Source organism: Spermophilus citellus (genome assembly GCF_964194105.1).
Source record: "Spermophilus citellus genome assembly, chromosome: 1".
In the NCBI taxonomy this organism is placed as follows: Eukaryota; Metazoa; Chordata; class Mammalia; order Rodentia; family Sciuridae; genus Spermophilus; species Spermophilus citellus.
This window is the reverse complement of record NC_138182.1, coordinates 117,159,222-117,181,168: the sequence shown is the minus strand read 5'-3', so window position 1 is coordinate 117,181,168 and position 21,947 is coordinate 117,159,222. Positions and strand designations below refer to the sequence as shown.

Genomic DNA, 21,947 nt, shown 5'->3' with positions numbered 1-21,947 from the left:
ATCTAATTTCATTCTTCTGCAAATGGACATCCACGTTTCTCACCACTTTTTGTTAAACAGACTGTCTTTTCTCCAATGCTTTTGGGAACGTTATCAAGTATCTGATGACTTTGTGTATGTCAGTTGTCTCTGTGTCTTCTATTTTATTCAATTGTTCTTTATGTCTGTTTTGAGACCAATATTATGTGGATTTTATATAGTTCTGTAGTATAATTGAGGATTTGATATTGTGACACTTCCTGTACCACTATTTTAGTGAAGGATGTCTATGTGTACTCTGGGATTTTTATTCCTCCAAAAGAGTTTTAGGGTTATTTTCTCTTGTTCTTTGAAAAATGTCATTGTTATTTTGTTGAGGGTTCCATTGAATATGTACATTGGGTTTGGACGTATGGACATTTTGGCAATATTAATTCAACCTATCCAACAAGGCAGTCTTTCTATTGTCAATGTGTTCTTGGATTTCTTTCTTTCGTGTTTGTAGTCTTTATTGCAAAGGTGCTTAAGCTTTTTGATTGAATTCATTCTAAAATATTTGGTTTTGAAATTCTTGTGAATGGGATAGTTTTCATTATTTGTTTCTCACCAGATTTGTTATCAAACTATGGGAAAGCAGTTGTTTATGCATTTTGTTCTTGTGTCTGGCAACTCTGCTGAATGTATTTATCAGTGTTAGAAGTCTTCTGGTGGAGTTTGAAGGGTCTTCTAGATATAGGACCATGTCATCAGCAAATAGATAATATGAATTATTTCTTACCTATTTGTATAGTCTCAGTTGCTGTGTCTTATGTCATGTCTCCTGAAATAGATTCAAGACACATGTGTAATAGTAGATGTAAGAGTGTCCATTCTTGCCATGCTCCTGATTTTACAGAAAATCCTTAATTTTTTTTCCATTCAGTACATTGTTGGCATCGAATTTTTCATTCATTTCCTTTAAACTGTGGAGGTAATTATCTTGTATTCCTTTCACTGTTGTGGTAAGTTTTTTCCATATATTCAACATTAATGAATACTGGATTTGTTGAATGCTTTCTCTGCATTTATTGAGGTGATTATGTAATAATTGTCCTTAATTCCACTTATGTGGTGGATTATACATATTGATTTGTGTGTAGAACCAAACCTGCATAACTGGGGTAAAACTTGTTCATGGTGGACTTAATGTGTTTTTACATGTGATTTGGTCATATTTTAGTTTATTGGGGGATTTCTCATGTGTGTTTACTAAGAACAATCTTCTGAAGTTTTCTTTTCTTGATGTGTCTTTGTCTGGTTTTGGTGCCAGGGTGATACTGGCTCCATAGAATGAACTGCTAGTGTTTCCTCTCTTTCTATTTATGGAATAGTTTGAGGAGGATTGGATTATTTTAACTTTAAGGTCTGGTAGAACTACTGTGGGAACCCATCCAGTCCAGCAGTTTGCTTTTTAAAAGGCTTTTGTTCTCTGCTTCAATCTCATTGTTTGATATTAGTCTATTTAGGTTTTCTGTATCTTTCCGGCTCAATTTAAGAAGGTCGTAAGTGTCTAGAAATGTTTCCATGTCTTCAGTATTTTCCAACTTCTTAGAGTATAAATTTTCAAAATCATTTCTGATGATTCTCTGGATTTCAGTAGTGTCTGTGGTGATATTTCCTTTTTATGTTAGATTTTGCAATTGAGCCATTCCTTCTTATTTTTAGTTAGTTTGACTAAAAGTTTAACAATTTTATTTGTCCTATCAAAAATCAACTCTTTCATCAACCCTTTGTGTTGTTGTTGTTGTTGTTTATCTTAATTTTATAGATTTTGGTCTCTCCTTTCAATTATTTTCTGTTTTCTACTGAATTTTGGTGTTGGTTTGGTCTTTTTTTATGTCCCAGAGATGTAAAGATAGATTATTTATTTGGTGTCTTTATATTCTTTTAAGGTATGAACTCAATGACATGAATTTTCCTCTTAGAACTGTATTTTTACTTTCTCAGAAATTTTAATAAATTGTATCACTATTCTCATTTACTTTTCAGTATTTTCTAATTTCTCCCCTGATTTTTTCAGCTAGCCATTTATCATTCAAAAGCATATTATTTAATCTCTAAGTCCTAGCATAGTTTCTGATTTTTAATCTATCATTGATTTTTAATTTTATTACATTAATATATGCATGTATAAATATACCACAGTGAATCTTAACACCATGTACATCCACAAGACAGCAATTTTTAAAGACTTTAATTAAGTAGCAGAAAGATCAGTGGATGGGACAGAGGGACAAGTAGGGGAAGTACTGGTGACTGAATTAGAACAAATTATATTCCATGCTTTTATAATTATATCAAAATAAACTCTACCATCATGTATAACTAAAAGTAATGCACACAAACAAAGTTTTTGAGAATCCTTATGAAAAACAAGACATCTAAAGGAATGCACAAGCTTTTCAATAAAATAATAGCAAAAAATAAATTCCAAATTTTGGAATGAAATTAAAATTCAAATGCAAGATATATTTAGAACCCTGAATAAGAAAGATTTAAAAAATCCTCTTTAAAATAAAATGCCTAACCAATTGTATAAAGATATACTTTTAAAATCCAAAAAAGAAAAGCACATGTCACATTTACAGGCAAGCTAATCAACTGTTTTTCCAGGCCAGGCAATAAAAACCAATGGGAATTGGAGAAATTCTAAATGAAAAGAGGTACCCAACAAGAATTTCATGCCCAGGCAAATTACCTATCAGTCATGGAGATTAAGTCAATCTTTTCAATGACAAGAAAAAACAAAAACAATTCACAGTGATTAAGCCTACATTATAAAATTATATATTGAAATATTTCATCCCAAATAAATGAAATATAGATATCAGAGCCATCCTAGGGTCCAATCCTAATAGAAGAATAGCAATGGTTAGAAGAAACAAATCTGAATTAATTATTAGAAATAAATCAAAATGGCAAAAAGTACAAATCATCTCTCTATAATTATACTGAATGTAAATGGTCTAGCATTCTAATCAAAGACTTAGATTGGCATAGTGGTTTTACAAACAAACAAACAACAAACAAAAACCAATGAGAATACTTTTAAAAGCCTTAACTGTGAAGACAAAAACTGTCAAGTTGAAGAATAACCCATGTGTGTTGTTGTCTGTATAAAAGGGGAATTGCTAGCATGGATCACTGCATAACTGGGTCATTCTACCCAAGAGCTGGCCACAGCAGTGAGGACATGTATGCCTGCACACTGTATCCTGCCACCTGAGATTTTCTGACTAATAAGCTTCAGCATTTCTCTTGGCATCCTTACATAATAGCTTGAATTGTATTTAATTTCACTTATAGTGATTATTTATTAGAATATAATTCTCCAACAACAGATTTTTCAGGTGTAAGAATGAATAGAAATGTTTTTCAGAACATTAAAATTATCTCATGAGGGGTTCAAGGGACAGAGGAAAGGAGAAAAAGGGGAGGTATCCAGGAACAACACTGACCAAAATATGTTGTTATATCATATGAATGAATAAAAATACACTATTATGTATAATTAAAATGTGTCACTGAAAAAAAAGAAAATAAACAACAACTAAAAAAATTCTGGGTATATAAACCCTGATATGCAATATAACCTTAATTACGGAATATTTTACAAAAAGCTGTAATAAAAAAGCTTCCAATTCCTACATAATGGAAAACACTTCAGTATTTAAAGGTAATTTTCATAATAAAGAAACAATTTGACCATACTTAATACCTAAAATTAGGTAATAAATACAACATATGCGATACTCAAATTTTTACTCATGGTTATATTAGGCTCATTTTATTGTAATTTTGCTATTATAAAGCAAATGGAAGAGAAATAATTATATTCAGAGACATTACTATGTGCCATTACTGTGCATATATTGAATAACAACACTTGAAATACAGATTTCAGAAACTACCAGGCATTGAGCAACATTGTGGCGATCTGAATGAAGACCTTTCTTCCTTGCCACACTTCAGCAGCCCTTGACTGAGGCCCTCTTGTGTCATTACTGATGTGGCCTCTGTTGTCCACATCTCAGGGACACCCTCATCAAGAGAAGCAAATCATTACCCTCAACACACAGGAGGCTGACCCCTGGCTGCTCCTTAGTCTCCACAGAGGTCTCCATGGTGTGAAGAGGAGAGGAGTGATAAAAATATTCATTTCAAAAATATTCAAAGAATTCCCTCAGAAAAATGACTTTGTTGGTGGATGACTTCAGGACACACTGCTCAGCAAGGCAGTGAGTGAGTAAGTGTGCTGAAGCCATAAAAGGTATGAGACTATTTATTTGTTATTTTTGTGTGTTACCTGGGAGAACTTTGCTTCAGAAATGGACTTGAATTTGACTTTGAGATCAAGAGCTCTACTTTTAATAGCGCTGTGTAGTGGAAATCCTGGGCAGTAAACGCAGAAAAGAGTAAGTGATTTTGAGCTAATTGATAAATCCATTGTCAGGAAGGGAAGGGAGGTGAGGTAATGGAAGGGGCAGCCCATGACACCTGGGAGGAAGCTTCTGATAGCAAGTGAAGCTGGAGACTAACTAGGCCCCCAGAGCCCAAGTTCACAGTAAGGAGGTGATATCCCATTTCTCACTTGGATTTTCCTTTACTTGGTTTTTGCTTTAAGTTTGTTTGCTTTTGCCATAGCTACAGTTGATTACATAACACCATTTGTAATCTTTTTTAAAATATATATTAGTTGTAGTTGGACACAATACCTTTATTTATTCATTTTTTATTGTTCCTGAGGATGGAACCCAGCTCCTAGCATGTGCTAGGCAAGTTCTCTACTGTTGAGCCACAACTCAACAGTAATCTTAATGCTGTTTTCCTCTTGCTAAATTTCCTTCTATGGCTTCATGGTATTCCAATTAACTACCTTGAAACTACTATTGTTGATTTTATGTGAAATTAAATATATTCGTGTGTGTATGAGGTAATTGACAATAGTTAGATTTACCAATATATGGAACATTGACCAGCTTTTTTAAGGTAAAGGGCACATGAAAATTATACCAGTAAATTTGTGATTTGCACTTGGGTTAAGTTTTATCAATATTTTGTCTGTAAAGCCAATATGTGTCAATTGTCATGCTTTGTGGTTTCAATTTTTGCACCTCGCTTGTTTTATACTTTGGTGCAACAATAGAATATATTAAGAAGTAATAGTAATATGTATACTAGAAACCATTAAGATTTCTTTTTCAGAATTAAATTGGCACACTTTTCAGAAACAATTTGGCAACTATGTTATTGTACAAGCTGTGTGGTTGACAGCATAGGAATATACATGATGATAATTACATCAATGCTCTGATCTAGTCAGTCATGGGAATTCTAAGTGTGCAAGATATTCAAAAATATTTTCACAGACACAGAGTGTATAAGTCATCCAGCTCCTCTGTGTTCCACTTCCAAGGTACACACTCCAGTATTACATTCACCAAACATGTGGACATTCCTTTTAAATGAAGGGCCAGAAGTAGATTAAATTAAAGCTAAACACATTCTCTAATGAAGTTGTAAAATAAAGCAGAATAAGCCCAACTTCATTCCAAAAGAAAATTCAAAGGATATGTTCTCAAAATTAGTTTTTATCTATCCATGAAAATACTTGTCTACCTATTTACTATTCATCTATTAATGTTGCTTCAACATTCTGGAAAATCATGGGGCTATGTAACTTTGGAACACAGAAACATTCACTGGTGTCCTCGAGTTTTGTGCCCTCTGTAAAATATGATTCTCCAACTTCATACCCTCTGAATGACTGAAAATGCACATTATTTAAATCTTTCATCACTTGGTTTTCTATGTCCATCTACCCTTTCTAACAATGGTTAGACAATATTTAGAACTATTACTGTATGGAAAGCTGTGGACACATATGAAGGGAGAAACTTCTCACAGAATCCCTGCAGGGACTCTCTAGGACTATCTGTGTCCAGAAACCAGGGGACACTTTGTAGTGCAGTGTTCTAGAGATTCCAGGACAGTCAGTACACAGTGCTGTGAACTCTAAATAAATGAGGTAATGCAAAATGATTTTTCTGCATATACAGATGCATCTGCAACCAGCTACTTTAAGACCTGACTCTAGCTCTATGGAATCCATAACCTAAATCTTTCTAGTAAAATATACCTGGCTCCTGGTTTACTCTGCAAGATCCCATTCATTTAGAAACAGGCAGCCCTTAGTGGGATTAATTCATATTTATCCCCTCCTGGGGACAATTTGTTATTGGGAATAACACAAATAATCACATAGATCCCTCAAATCCTTTTAAGATATTTATGATTGTTTCACGTTTAGTGAAAGGAGAGTAAAGCAGGTGATACAGGAAGCAGGAGGATGCTGAGACAAGTACCTTTTCAACACTAGGATATCACCATTTGGTCTTAAGGAAGTCTTTCATATTCTTTCTTTACAATTTGTTAATTGAATGCCATTTCTGTTTTAATAAATTTTGTTTCCTTTTCTTTTGTAATGTTTTATGGTTGATTAAAAACTGAGCAACTCAATGTTTTTGATTTATTACCTAAACAACATGTCTATACTATAAGATATACCTGGCAGTTACCAAAAGTTTACATGTTTAAATATTTATACAATGTAAGATAAGCTTGTGTTGATAAGGATAGTACCACATGTGTGTATTGACATATGTAAATAATAGGTGATTTCATACATATGTGTAGATCTTAATATCTGGAGGGCTGGGAAAGTTCATTGAAAGTTTCTGAATCTCATATATGTCATTGTAAAGTGGAATATCCACACAAGGTCTTGTTAATGAGATTAAGTCTGGTTGCATACTGGAAGGAACCCTGTTGCATTCAAGGAGCCAGTATGAGTCAAAATTTTTTTAAAAAAAAATCCCATGCATCTGACCTTCCTATCATGCAGTACACAATGCAGATTTGAAGCTCTGTTTTGTACTTACAATGAAAACTTTGGATGCCTACATTTTCTCCTGTGTGCAGGCTATTATTTCAGGGTTTAAAACTGTACAATTCTAAGGGAACTTAAGAAAATCAAATCAAGTGAAAATATTATCAAGGGCAGCAAATAAATTCTTACAGCTATTTAGATGCCTAAAACTTAAATTGTCAAAATATCGCAGCAGTATTCATTTTCAAATAAGAATAGATGTCCTCTTCACATCATTGAAGCAAATGCACCTTATTGAAAGGTGCTGTCCTGTGACACAGGCTTTTTATTTACATACTACTACATGGTAAGTGTTATTTTGTCAAACTGTAACATGGTTAATGAAGGTGCTGAACTGACAGCTGTGTTTCACAAGGTCAGACATCAGATCTGATGCTGCTGACATTTGTCCATGTGGCTGTATGTGCCACCTGCTCTCCTCTGAAGCCTTGAATGATTTCCACTGAGTGCAGCCACTCCATTCTGCTCATCATCTCTCCTGTGGGTGGACATGGAGTCCAGACTACTCTTTAGTGTCTGCTCTGATTTCTCGAGGTGCATCTCAGAGGTGGAAGAACTTGATCACTTAATGATAGCAGCCTTAATGTTTCAAAGAATCACTAAGCTCTTTTTACTCAAGAACAAGGCCTTTTCACATTGCTGCAAAAACAACGATGTTTCTAATTTCTCTGCACCTTTGTCAAAATATATTCTCTGCTTTGTTTCTTGATTAACTTTCCAAGTGGATTAAAATTAGTGTCTCTTTGAGTTTTATGTGCATTTGTTTTGTGATTTTAGAGAAAATACTTTTAGTTTTTCTCCATTTGGTATGATGCTGGCTATGGATTTGTTTACAGTATTGAAGTAAATCCCTCTATGTCTCATTTTTCCTGCATTTTTAATATGAATGGGTGCTGGATATTTTGTAGTTTGCATCTATGGAGATGATTATTCTTTATTGAATTTAAGTGGTGAATTACATTTATTGGTTTGCTATGTCAAATGATTTGAACCTTGCATCTCTGTGATGAAACCCTCTGGATTGTGGTGTATTGCCGTTCTAATGTGTGTTTGAATGTAGTTTGCTCATATTTTATTAATAACTGTTTCTTCTCTCTCCCTCAGGACATTGGTCTGTAATTTTCTTTCCTTGATGTGTCTTTGTCTGGTTTTGGTATCAGAGTAATACTGGCTTCATGAAAAGTGTTGGAGAGCGTTCCTTTTAATTTCTTGAAGAATTTGAGAAAGAATGATGCCAGTTCCTCTTAAAGGTCTGCTAGAACTCAGCTGAAGATCCCTTTCATCTTTGGCTTTTCATTTTGGATTTTAATTGCTATTTCAATCCAATTACTGTAAATTGTTCTGTTTATGCTTTCTATATCCTCATGTTTCATGTGGGATATATCCTATATGTCTAGAAATTTGTAAAAGTCTTTTAAATTTTCCAGTTTCCTGGAATATAAATTTTCAAAAGAGTTTCTAATGATTCTCTGGAATTAAGAAGTCTCTGCTGTGAAATCTCCTTATTAAGCTTAATTTTGCTTCTTTGCATTATGTCTCTCTATTTTTCGTTAGTTTGAGGGTTTACCAATTTATTAATCTTTATGAAGAACCAAATCATTACATTGATCTTGTGTATTTTATTCTGAATCTCATTAATTTTGACTTCAATCTTATTTTGGAATTATTTTGTTATTCTTTTCTAAGGCCTCAAGATGGAATACAGGCTTATTTATTTGCAGTCTCTATTTTTTTAATGTAGGCATTTAATGGTATCAATTTCTCTCTTAGAACTGCTTTGATAGCTTTGCAGATATTTTGATATTAGTGTTTTGTTCTCCTTGTTTCCTATAATTTCTTGATTACTTATTCTTTTATTATCAATTACTAAGTGAAAATAGAATTGCTCACTCTCCAAGTTTATATGTTTTCTATTTTTTTTGTGTGTTCGTTTCTAGTTTCATTCCATTATGATATGATAAGATGCACAGGATAATATCATTTTCTTTGTATTTTCTAACACTTCCATGGTGACCTAGAATGTGATCTATTTTAGAACAGGGCTGGGCTTTTTAAAATCTAATGTCTCTGTGCTCCTCACTCAGTTGCCAGACTTTGTGGCTGGGAATTTGTAAACCTGGTTGTAGTATCTCTCAGCTTCCTGTTTCCCCATGTAGGGTGGGATGATGTAGAATGATGCTAAACTGTGTTCTGGTAGCAGGATGGTGCAATCCTCATTTAGAAGTTCCACTAGTTGGGGTTTGGTCTTGGCTGGACTTTGGGCCTCTATGGGTGAGTGTTTGAGATTTGATCCACACACTTGTGGCCAAAAAAGAAATTAATAGTTTCTTCCTATCTTTCTCATCACAATTATGGGTCAGCAGTGTGATTAATGTGGGATGAAGTAACAATTAACTTATAAGTATTACCTCAAAGTCTTTATGTATTTTTTCTTACCCTTAAATCTAGAGAGAAAAAAAAGCACTTCCTTTAAGGAGTAGATGTCAGATCCATCTCTGAACACTGAGTACTTAAGACATTTTAGAGGACACAGATGTGGAAGTGTCCCATAAGTTTGAAGCTAGATTGATATTTGAGCCTTAAACTGAGTTTTTCTACTCCTTTTACAGAACTCTAAACAACTGTGAAATGATCTTACTTTACAGCCAAATTTAAAACATAATTTTAATCCTCCTTTAGCACTATAGTCACTGCCCTTACACTCCAAAGGACTTGATAGCCACAGTTCAACTGATATTTACAATCTGATTGTATCACCCAGGGTTCTTAAGTGAAATGAAAGAAATTAATCTGCATTGAGACAGAAAAATAAACATCCTAAAATACACTGGTTCATAAAATCTTCAGACACACAGAGGAACCAGGCTGGAAGTGTACACACCAAGAACAGTGTCCAGGCAGGAGGCAGAACTAATAGCAGATGTCACCTGGTCAAACCTCAGCTACATGTGTTGACTCACTCCAGGACTGTCAGGTCAAGGGACCTCAACACAGCCTATAAGAACAGGTTTGGGGTTTGTGGGCAGGGCATGGGATACAAAAGAGCTGGGCATGTTCATGGAACTGGATATTGCTCATGTCCTGGGCATAGCTCCTGGAATTGACCAGGCAGATAGATTAGAGAGGATGGGTCACAGTGACCCTATGCACATGGCTGTACCTGAGATGTTGGATGCTAAAATTAATGTGCCCTCTTAGACATAAACTAACTACTTAGATATTAGGACATCAGAGATCGCACATCCAGCTCAGATGAGCCCCTGCTGACAAAGGCCAAGGAAAGTCTTTTGGTGAAGGCAAGAACCATGGCAAGTATTCCATCATGGAGTATGAAAAGGCAAGAGGAAACTGTGGCCTTGGTAGATGTGGTAGAAGGAGCTTCTCTATGTATTGTGTGCCTGGAGAAAGATTACAGATGAAAATAACACTACGACCTAGGAGCCATTTGGATTTCAATATCTCTACAAAAGTCAAAACTAAAGTTTAGAAGAGTAGAAATGGGGTTTTGTTGTTGAGTTTTCTGATTTTTTATTGGTAATTGGATTTAAACCTAGGGGTGCTTACTGGCTGGCCACATCCCCAGCCTTTCTTTTTTCTTGAAACAAGGTCTCCCTAACATACTGAGTGAAATATTTATTTTAAAGTGTTCAGAGTATAATTCTTTGTTCCAAGACCAAGAATCACAGTGAGAATAACAACCCACATGTAATCACGAAGGAGAGGACTACTAGGCACCCAGAAGTGCTGGATATCAGGAGACTCTGGCCCCGTGTGGTTGTGGGAAACTTGAAGTGTACACAGTGCAAGCTTCTAATGGGATATAACATAAAAGTCACACAATGTTGGAAAATGTAGAATGAAAACAAGCGATATAATGAAAGCAAGAGTATAATGTCAAACATACTAATGATAATATTAAGTATCAGTATATTACTACATTAAAATATTATGTGAACTAACATTACATTGAGTATTATATATAATATAAATAATATAATATCAACCTGTTAATGTTAACATTTTTGTTTTCAACTAAATAAATATTAATTATTAATGTAGACAAATCTATGTAATAATCGATATTTAATTTGATTTTAAACATGTCACTAGAAATCTAATTACATATGTAGAGTCACATTATATTTCTATTGGTGAGTGCTGCACCGGGGTGCCTCAGTCTGCATGGAGATAAGCTATACCTAGGAGAGGGTCAGCCATGCTCACTTCTTCCATGGGGAGAACATCCCACATACTCTCCTCATGGCCCCCAGCACCTCCTTGTTCCTCAGGCTATAGATGATGGGATTGAGCATGGGGGTGAGGATGGTGTAGAAGACAGCCAGGTTCTTATCTTCTTCTGGTGAGCGGACACTCTTGGGACGGAGATAAGTGTAGGCAAAAGGAGCATAGTAAAATGTCACCACAGTTAAATGTGCGGAGCATGTGGTGAAGGCCTTTCTTCTCCCCTCTTTGGAGCGCATGTGGAAGACAGAAAAAATGACCCATCCATAGGACAAAGTGATGCCAAGGAAAGGAAGGAGGAGAATCAGGACTGCACTAAAAAAAATCACGTACTCATAGACCCAGGTGTCTGTACAGACAAGAAGCAACATGGCTGGGATGTCACAGTAGAAGTGACTGATGGTCCTGGACTTGCAGTATGGAAGATGAAGTGTATACACAGTGTGGACTAGGCCATTGAGGGAACCTAGTGTCCAGGATACCGAGATCATCTTCACACACATTCCTTTGCTCATATATATGTGATAATGGAGGGGGTGACAGATGGCCACAAAGCGGTCATAGGCCATCGAGGCCAGGAGTAAGCCTTCAGAACTTGCCATAGTTGCAAAGAAGAAACTTTGCACACCACAACTCAAGAAGGAGATACTTTTCTGGCCAGAGAGGAAGTTGTACACCATTTTGGGGACAGTGGAAGAGATGTACATCAGGTCCATGAGGGAGAGCTGGCTGAGGAGAAAGTACATGGGGGTGTGGAGCCGCTGGTCCAAGAAGATGAGGGCAGTCATCCCTGAGTTCCCGAAACAGGCAAGAACAAACACAGAGATGATCAGGAGCAAGAGAAGTAGGCCAGTTTGGTTTTGTGGTAACAACCCCAACAAAATGAAGTCATTTGATGTTTGGTTCCATTTCTCCATGAAAACCTAATTCCTCGAATTCCTTGAAAGTAAGTGAAAAATAAAATTGAACATTAAACATGAGTTGAAACAGTAAAAGAGAATAAAAATGAATTGCCTTTATTAGTGTTTGTTTAGAATTTGTTGCTTTTTTTTTTTTCGATCTGTACTTTTTCTTGAATTGATTTTAAGACATGAATAGAATGTTCCTGCCCCAGTTCTCTGTAACCATCTCCGCACATCCTGGACACATACATGGTCTTGCAATACAAAATCTGTACCAGGCACAGGAAACCAAGTGAGGTAGCAAAAGCCTTCCTGCCTGCTGACTCCCAGAAAGAGCATTCCTAGGACTTCCTCCCAGGCTCAGCCCAAGAGGAAGCCAGGATCCTGCTTTCCCAGATCCCCACCTCAGCACTCGGGTTCACCACAGACATGGCCTTTGGGGCACAGAAGTGCCCTGTGTGCTTGAGTCTGCATCCTCAGTGACCTCGCCTCCTCCACACCTTTAGTGCCTGCTCTCCCCTCCCCACTGGCACTGCTGCAGCTGAGTAAGCCAGGGTCTTCTCCCAGAGCTGTGCTGCTCACCTCCTAAACAGAAGCTTCTCAGCTGGTCTTTGAAGTGGTTCACCATCCAAAGCATTGTTCTTGTCCTGTGAATGTACTGTGTATCCTATACAATCCACCATGAATATATTGTTTTCTCTGAGTATTGTCTCCTCCCTATTGATGTTTCTAATTTCTGAAATTCTTAAAACACATGGTATTTCTTTGTGAAAGCAAATATCACATGATAAAAGTGACATTAAAATAATATACAAGACTTTCATTCTAGTTATCACAGCAGCAAACATAACTTCTGCGGTGATGGATTTACAACACTGGTTTTGATAATGAAAACACACACTCAGAGGCTTTTTCTCTGAATTATTATGATAATTCAACTAATGAAATGTGAGAAGACAACTTTTTAAAATAAATTTGTAGTATATGTGTATTAAAAAGCAGAACATGAGAACTTTTTGTGGTACTTTTCCACTTCTTTTTATCCTTCAGGTTTAATTGTATTGTTAGTAGCAGGACCTAAACACACATTATTCTCTAAGTTTATCTTCAATGGTCAAATCATTTATATTGAGACCTATTTTAACATTTATATTTGCAGGTACAAAGAGTCTAGAGTATAATTAAAAGTTTGATTTTGGTTAGTACATTCATTATCTTTTTTTCTGAAGTTGAAAACTTTCATGCTGTCAGACAAGGGATGATATTATTCACTCCAGTACCCCATTCATTTCTAATTAAATTTTAGGATCTGGGAAACTGGAGTTACATATGAGGGTTTATTTCCATGGATGACCAGCAACTTTCTTTATTGGGTATTGGACCTTATTTCATGTGCCAGAATTTCTTGAAACCCCACCCTCTTGGTTTCACTAAAACCTGGGGAGTACTGCTTCCATGACTACAGGGTGTCAGGATGATGGTCTCTCTTTGTCATTTTACTGGGCATACTGCTCAAATACTTAGAGTTGAAAGAAATATCCTTCACTTGACAGAACCCAACACATATCACTACAGCAAGTGTAGGAGGCTGAGTTCATTTTGCAAAAGAAAGCAATAATAATTAATACAATGAGACTTAATGTCCTTGAAAAAGAGTTACAGACAATCAGCCCATGACCAATAAGCCAATTATTTGTTTGAGCCTAAGCTAACTCACTCCCAACAACCACACCTGAGATCTGGGATGATGCAATTAACTGAGCACTGTGTTTAGCACAGAGTAGGTCTCACTCTCTTTTCTTCTCCTTTCAATGGAGAAGACTCAGAAATTCAGACCTTAAGTGGAGAAGACCCAGTGAGATGAAGATCACACTCCCAGAGAGCATCACATTCTGGAATTTTAACAGGTTCACACCAATTGATATTACATTTAAACTGACTCCTGTGTTTTACAATTTGTTATGGCATGGCCTATTCTTTGTGCAAAATAAATGTTTCCTTATGATAAGAAAACCTCGTCTCCAAAATATCTTCTTAGTTAAAGCTAACCCAAATCAACTTAGTACAATGATAGTATTTTGACTTACATCATCTGAAATCTGGGACTGAGTTTTGAGAGAAGTAGTTGTTTTATTTACAAAATTACCACCCAAAAGTCCATTGAATACTTTGAAATATTTAAACCCCAAGCTGTGCTCACACGCTGCCAGGCTAAACAACTAGGTCCTGACACTGAGCAGCTGGCCTGCACATCACCAAGCTCTCCTGATGTGAGGAGCCAAAGGCACCAGGAGGGAGTTCTCAGAACACACTCAGTGCCCATGGCTCCCACCTCTAGTATTCTCTTATGCAGAACTTTCAGAGCTCCTCACCTTGAGAGCTGCTTCCTTATTACTTTGCTCAGTCATCTCCCTCTGCTCTTCCCTTGTTCCAGTAAAACAGACTCAAACATGCCACACTTACTTCTGGAGAGTGGGACAGAAGGATGAACTGCTGCCTCTGATGCACAGAACCTTCCTCCTTCAAGCCTTACATGTCCTTCTTCCTCTAATGGATCCCCAGGGTCCAAGCCCATGGGAGAGAAAACTTGGTCATTTCACCTGACTTTGCTAGCTTAAAGTGAATTTGGTTTACGTGTGGAATAAATCAGCCAACCCACTGAGCTGCTGCTGTCTCTTGCTGCCCAGAATTAGTCTCAAGTCATTACAGAACAGGATGAGGAGTGTAGGGGTGTTAGGTCATGTCTACTAAATCCTCCTGTTTGGTTAGTTAGAACCTGAGGATCAACAAGAAGCAGTGTTGAGCTGGGTGATATCAGCAATAGTAGTGAGAGCAATTACCTTCTACAGTCTAGTCAGATTCTTAGGCAAATTATACGCTGCATTGGCTATATTATGTTATGATAAGACAAAATATATTTTTCTATATGAGGAAAGATATAAATTGATTTGTGAAAATGTGAATGAAGAAAGCAATTCTCCTAAAGTAAATGTTGACTTTGAGGTTTTGTAATAAAATGAGGATTTGGAAGCACAGTAGTTTCTACCAGGCAGCTCCAGACACTGACTAGGAGATCAAATTGGAAAAATCCCTTAACACATTTTTATCTTGTCAATGTTTTGTTTTTTTTTCCTTTTTGGTACAAGAAGTTGAACCCAGTTGTGCTTAAACAATGTGCCTCATCCTCAGCCCTTTTTCTATGTTGTATTTTGAGACAGGATCTCACTATGTTGCTCGGGGCCTTGCTAAATTGCTGAGGCTGGCTTTAAACTTGTGATCCTGCTCCCTCAGCCTCCTAAGCTGCTGGAATGACAGGCATGTGCCACCAACCCTGACAGTTGTCAACTCTTTAAGCTAGACTAATTGGAGGGACGTTCTGGGAACTCCATGGAAATATGCATGCAGAAGTTTGCTCCCTGTTGCATGGGTACCAGTGACAGACAGGACGATCTCTTCCTATCCTGCAAACCACCTATTGGTACACCAGGGAAGGGTATATTTCACATCACCTGTGGGACTTAACTGTGACCTGGATCTCATCATATATGAAGAAAATATTCACCCTTTGACTTTCTGAGTCTGTCTTTTTCACAGAGTATGATGTTTTCTTGTTTCATCAATTTACTGTCAAATGCCATAACTTCGTTTTTCTTTATGGTTGACTAAAACTCCATTGGGTATGTATAGCACAGTTCCTTTATTTATTCATCTCTTGAGAGGCACCTGAGTCTTTCTCACTATAAGGGCATTGTGAATTTTCCCACTATAAATCATTGATGTCCCTATAGACTTTTGATGAACTTCCACAGAGCTTTTAAAGTGGTTTCATGAATTTGCAGTCCCATTAACAATGCATGAGTGTATTTTGCCCATATCTTCACCAGCATTTATTATTACTTATATTCTTGATAATGCCCTTTCTGATTGGAGTGACATGAATTTTCAATGTGGTTTTAATTTCAATTTCCTAGATTCTCATGGGTGTGAAACTTTCTTTTTCATGTATTTTTTGACCATTCTATATCTACTTTTGAGTAATGTCTGTTTGGATCTTTACCCATTTATCCATTTGGTTATTTGCTTTTTGTGGTAAATATTTTGGATTTTCGAAAAAGGGCTGGTGAATATTTTCTCTCTTTTTGCAGGCTGTCTCTTCATACTTTTTTTTCCTTTTTTTTTTTTTTTGATGTGTAGAACTTTTTATCTTGATGCTGTCCCACTGATTGACTGTTGCTTTTATTACTTGAGCTTTAACATTCTTGTTAAGAAAGTTAATACCTGTGCTGATGCTTTGGAGTGTTCACCCTATGTTTTATTCTATCTTTGCAAAGATTCTGGTGTATGTCTTTGATAGTTATTGCACTTTGAGTTGGTTTTTGTACAGAGTAGGGATATAGTTCCATTCTTCTGCAAATGGATATCCAGGTTTCCCAGCCCCTTTTTGTTAAACAGTCTGTCTTTTCTCCAATGCTTTTGGGAACTTTGTCAAGTATCTGATGACTTTGTGTATGTCAGTTGTCTCTGTGTCTTCTATTTTATTCAACTGTTCTTCATGTCTGTTTTGAGACCAATATTATGTGGATTTTGTATAGTTCTGTAGTATAATTGAAGATTTGATGTTGTGACACTTCCTGCACCACTCCTTTTGTGAAGGATGGCTTGTGTACTCTGAGATTTATATTCTTCTAAAAGAGTTTTAGGGCTATTTTCTCTTCTTCTTTGAAAAATGTCATTGTTATTTTGTTTTGGGTTCCATTGAATCTGTATATGCGTTTGGAAATATGGCCATTTTGACCATATTAAAACTACCTACCCAAGAAGGGCAGTCTTTCCATTGTCAATGTCTTCTTGAATTTCTTTCTTTAGGATCAAACCCAGCAACCCAAGCATGCCAGGCGAGAGCATTACCGCTTGAGCTTCATTCCCAGGCACATCCCCAGGCTCATGAATTATTTCTTACCTATTTGGATAGTCTCAGTTTCCTTGTCTTGTGTCATGTCTCCTGAAATAGATTTAAGACACATGTGGAATGATATAAGAGTGTCCATTCTTGCCATGTTCCTGATTTTAGAGAAAATCCTTATTTTTTTTCCATTCACTACGATGTTGGCATCGTATTTCTCATTTATTTCCTTTAAACTGTGGAGGTAAGTATCTTGTATTCCTTTCACTGTTGAGGTAAGTTTTTTCCACATATTCAACATTAATGAATACTGGATTTGTTGAATGCTTTTTCTGCATTTACTGAGGTGATTATGTAATAATTGTGTTAATTCCACTTATGTGGTGGACTATATGTATTGATTTCTGTGTAGAACCAAACCTGCATAACTGGGGTAAAACTTGTTCATGGTGGACTTAATGTGTTTTTACATGTGATTTGGTCATATTTTATTTTATTGGGGGATTTTGCATGTATGTTTACTAAGTACATTCTTCTGAAGTTTTCTTTTCTTGATGTGTCTTTGTCTGGTTTTGGTGTCAGGGTGGTACTGGCTCCATAGAATGAACTGGTAGTGTTTCCTCTCTTTCTATTTATTGAATAGTATGAGTAGGATTGGATTATTTTAACTTTAATGTCTGGTAGAACTACTGTGGGAATCCATCCAGTTCAGCAGTTTGCCTTTTAAAAGGCTGTTGTTCTCTGCTTCAATCTAATTGCTTGATATTAGTCTAATTAGGTTTTCTGTATCTTTCTGGCTCAATTTAAGAAGGTCGTATGTGTCTAGGAATGTTCCCATGTCTTCATTTTCCTACTTCTTAGAGTATAAGTTTTCAAAATAGTTTCTGATGATCCTCTAGATTCTGTGGTGATATTTCCTTTTTACATTAGATTTTGTAATTGAGCCATTCATTCTTGTTTTTAGTTAGTTTGGCTAAAAGTTTATCAATTTTATTTGTCCTATCAAAAATCAACTCTTTCATTAACACTTTATGTTGTTGATGTTTATCTTAATTTCATAGATTTTTGTCTTTCCTTTCAATTATTTCCTGTTTTCTACTGAATTTGGGTGTTGATTTGTTCTTTTTATATGTCCCAGAGATGTAAAGTTAGATTACTTATTTGGTGTCTTTCTGTTCTTTTAAGGTATGAACTCAATGCCATGAATTTTCCTCTTAGAACTGTATTTATATTCTCAGAAATTTTAATAAATTGTATCACTATTCTCATTTACTTTTCAGTATTTTCTAATTTCTCCCCTGATTTTTTCTGCTAGCCAGTTATCATTCAAAAGCATATTATTTAATCTCCAAGTCTTAGCATAGTTTCTGATTTTTAAGCTATCATTGATTTTAATTTTATTACATTATTATATACATGTATAAATTACCACAGTGAATCTTACCACCATGTACATCCACAAGACAGCAATATTTAAAGACTTTAATTAAGTAGCAGAAAGATCAGTGTATGGGATAGAGGAACAAGTAGAGAAAGTACTGGTGACTGAATTAGAACAAATTATATTCTGTTCTTTTATAATTATGTCAAAATAAACTCCCATCATGCATAACTAAAAAGAATGCACACAAACAAAATTTTTGAGAGTCCCTATGAAAAACAAGACAACTAAAGAATGCACAAGCTTTACAATAAAATCATATCAAAAAATAAATTTCAAACTTTTGGATGAAATTGAACTTCAAATGCAAGATACATATATATTTAGAACCCTGAAGAGGAAAGATTAAAAAAATCCTCTTTAAAATAAAAATAACTAACCAAAAGTATAAAGATATACTTTTAAAATCCAAAAAAGAAAAGCACATGTCACATTTACAGGCAAGCTAATCAACTGAGTTTCCAGGCCAGGCAATAAAAACCAAGGGGAATTGGAGAAATTCTGAACGAAAAGAGGTACCCAACAAGAATTTCATGCCCAGGAAAACTACCCATCAGTCTTGGAGGAAAAATCAATCTTTTCCATGACAAGAAGAAACAAAAACAATTCACAGTGATTAAGGCTGCATTAAAAAATTATATATTGAAATATTTGATTCCAAATAAATGAAATAGAGACATCAGAGTCATCCTAGGGTCCAATCCTAATAGAAGAATAGCAATTGTAAGAAGAAACAAATCTGAATTAATTGTTAGAAATAAATGAAAATGGCAAAAACCACAAATCGTCTCTCTATAATAATACTGAATGTAAATGGTCTAAACATTCCAGTCAAAGACTTAGATTGGCATAGTGGTTTTACAAACAAACAAACAACAACCAAAAAACAACCACAAAATTTTAAAAAGCCTTAACTGTGAAGACAAAAAAGGTCAAGTTGAAGAATAACCCATGTGTGTTGTTGTCTGTATAAAAGGGGAATTGCTAGCATGGATCACTGCATAACTGGGTCATTCTACCCAAGAGCTGGCCACAGCAGTGAGGACATGTATGCCTGCACACTGTATCCTGCCACCTGAGATTTTCTGACTAATAAGCTTCAGCATTTCTCTTGGCATCCTTACATAATAGCTTGAATTGTATTTAATGTCACATATACTGATTATTTATTAGAATATCATTCTCCAACAACAGATTTTTCAGGTGTAAGAATGGATAGAAATGTTTTTCAGAAGATTAAAATTATCTCATGAGGGGTTCAGGGCACAGAGGAGGGGAGAAAAAGGGGAGGTACCAGGGAACAATACTGACCAAAATATGTTGTTATATTAAATGAATGAATGAAAATACATATTACATATAATTTAAATATATCAGTGAAAAAAGAAAATAAACAACAACTAAAAAAATTCTGGGTATATAAAACCTGATATGTAATATAACCTTGATTACTGAATATTTTACAAAAAGCTATAAAAAAAAGCATTCAATTCCTATATAATGGAAAAAACTTCATTATTTAATGGTAATTTTCACAATAAAGAAACAATTTGACCATACATAATACCTAAAATTAGGTAATAAATACAACATATGGGATACTCAAATTTTTACTCATGGTTATATTAGGCTCATTTTATTGTAATTTTGCTATTATAAAGCAAATGGAAAAGAAATAATTATATTCAGAGACATTACTATGTGCCATTACTGTGCATATATTGAATAACAACACATGAAATACAGATTTCAGAAACTACCAGGCATTGAGCAACATTGTGGTGATCTGAATGAAGACCTTTCTTCCTTGCCACACTTCAGCAGCCCTTGACTGAGGCCCTCTTGTGTCATTACTGATGTGGCCTCTGTTGTCCACATCTCAGGGACACCCTCATAAGAGAAGCAAATCATTACCCTCAACACACAGGAGGCTGACCCCTGGCTGCTCCTTAGTCTCCACAGAAGTCTCCATGGTGTGAAGAGGAGAGGAGTGATAAAAATATTCATTTCAAAAATGGGAGTTCATAACCCACTTGAACCAAACTGTGAAATATGATACATTAAGAACTATGTAATGTTTTGAACGACCAACAATTAAAAAAAATATTCAAAGAATTTCCTCAGAAAAAATGACTTTGTTGGTGGATGAATTCAGGACACATTGCTCAGCAAGGCAGTGAGTGAGTAAGTGTGCTGAGGCCATAAAAGGTATGAGCCTATTTAGTTTTTTTATTTTTGTGTATTACCTGGGAGAACTTTGCTTCAGAAATGGACTTGAAGTTGACTTTGAGGTCAAGAGCTGTACTTTTAATAGCTCTGTATAGTGGAAATCCTGGGCATGAAATGCAGAAAAGAGTAAGTGATTTTGAGCTAATTGATAAATCCAGTGTCAGGAAGGGAAGGGAGGTGAGGTAATGGAAGGGGCAGCCCATGACACCTGGGAGGAAGCTTCTGATAGCAAGTGAAGCTGGAGACTGACTAGGCCCCCAGAGCCCAAGTTCACTGTAAGGAGGTGATGTCCCATTTCTCACTTGGATTTTCCTTTACTTGGTTTTTGCTTTAAGTTTGTTTGCTTTTGCCATAGTGACAATTGATTACGTAACACCATTTGTAATCTTTTTTTAAATATATATTAGTTGTAGTTGGACACAATACATTTATTTATTTATTTATTTATTTATTTATTTATTTATTTATTTATTATTGTTCCTGAGGATGGAACCCAGCTCCTAGAACATGCTAGGCGAGTTCTCTACTGTTGAGCCACAACTCAACAGTAATCTTAATGCTGTTTTCTTCTTACTAAATTTCCTTCTATGGCTTCATGGTATTCCAATTAACTACCTTGAAACTACTCTTGTTGATTTTATTTGAAATTTAATATGTTCTCGGTTGTATGAGGTAATGGACAATAGTTAGAATTACCAATGTATGGAACATTGACCAGCTTTTTTAAAGTAAAAGGCACATGAAAATGATACAGGTAAATTTGTGATTTGCACTTGGGTTAAGTGTTATCAAGGTTTTGTCTGTAAAGCCAATATGTGTCAATTGTGATGCTTTGTGCTTTCAACTTTTGCACCTTGCTTGTTTTATCCTTTGGTGCAACAACAGAATATATTAAGAAGTAATAGTAATATGTATACTAGAAATCATTACGATTTCTTTTTCAGAATTAAATTTGTACACTTTTCAGAAACAATTTGGAAACTATGTTATTGTACAAGCTGTGTGGTTGACAGCATAGGGATATACATGATGATAATTACATCAATGCTCTGATCTAGTCAGTCATGGGAATTCTAAGTGTTACAGCTACATGTGCAAGATATTCATAAATATTTTCACAGACACAGAGTGTATAAGTCATCCAGCTCCTCTGTGTTCCACTTCCAAGGTGCACACTCCAGTATTACATTCACCAAACATGTGGACATTCCTTTTAAATGAAGGGCTAGAACTAGATTAAATTAAAGCTAAACACATTCTTCA

At 35.6% G+C, this 21,947-nt stretch overlaps 1 protein-coding gene and 1 pseudogene across 2 annotated transcripts in view; both read right to left on the bottom strand.

The window, feature by feature from the left end:
* The window catches only part of LOC308647923 (olfactory receptor 2T3-like), a 668,743-nt pseudogene that overhangs the window by 476,615 nt on the left and 170,181 nt on the right, over window positions 1–21,947 (bottom strand). The window lies entirely within an intron of this gene.
* Window positions 11,188–12,126, bottom strand: LOC308655782 (olfactory receptor 2L13-like; the record flags this gene model as incomplete). Its single annotated transcript, XM_081306059.1, has 1 exon — window positions 11,188–12,126. The coding sequence occupies one exon, from the start codon at window positions 12,124–12,126 to the stop codon at window positions 11,188–11,190; it is 939 nt and encodes a 312-aa protein (XP_081162185.1).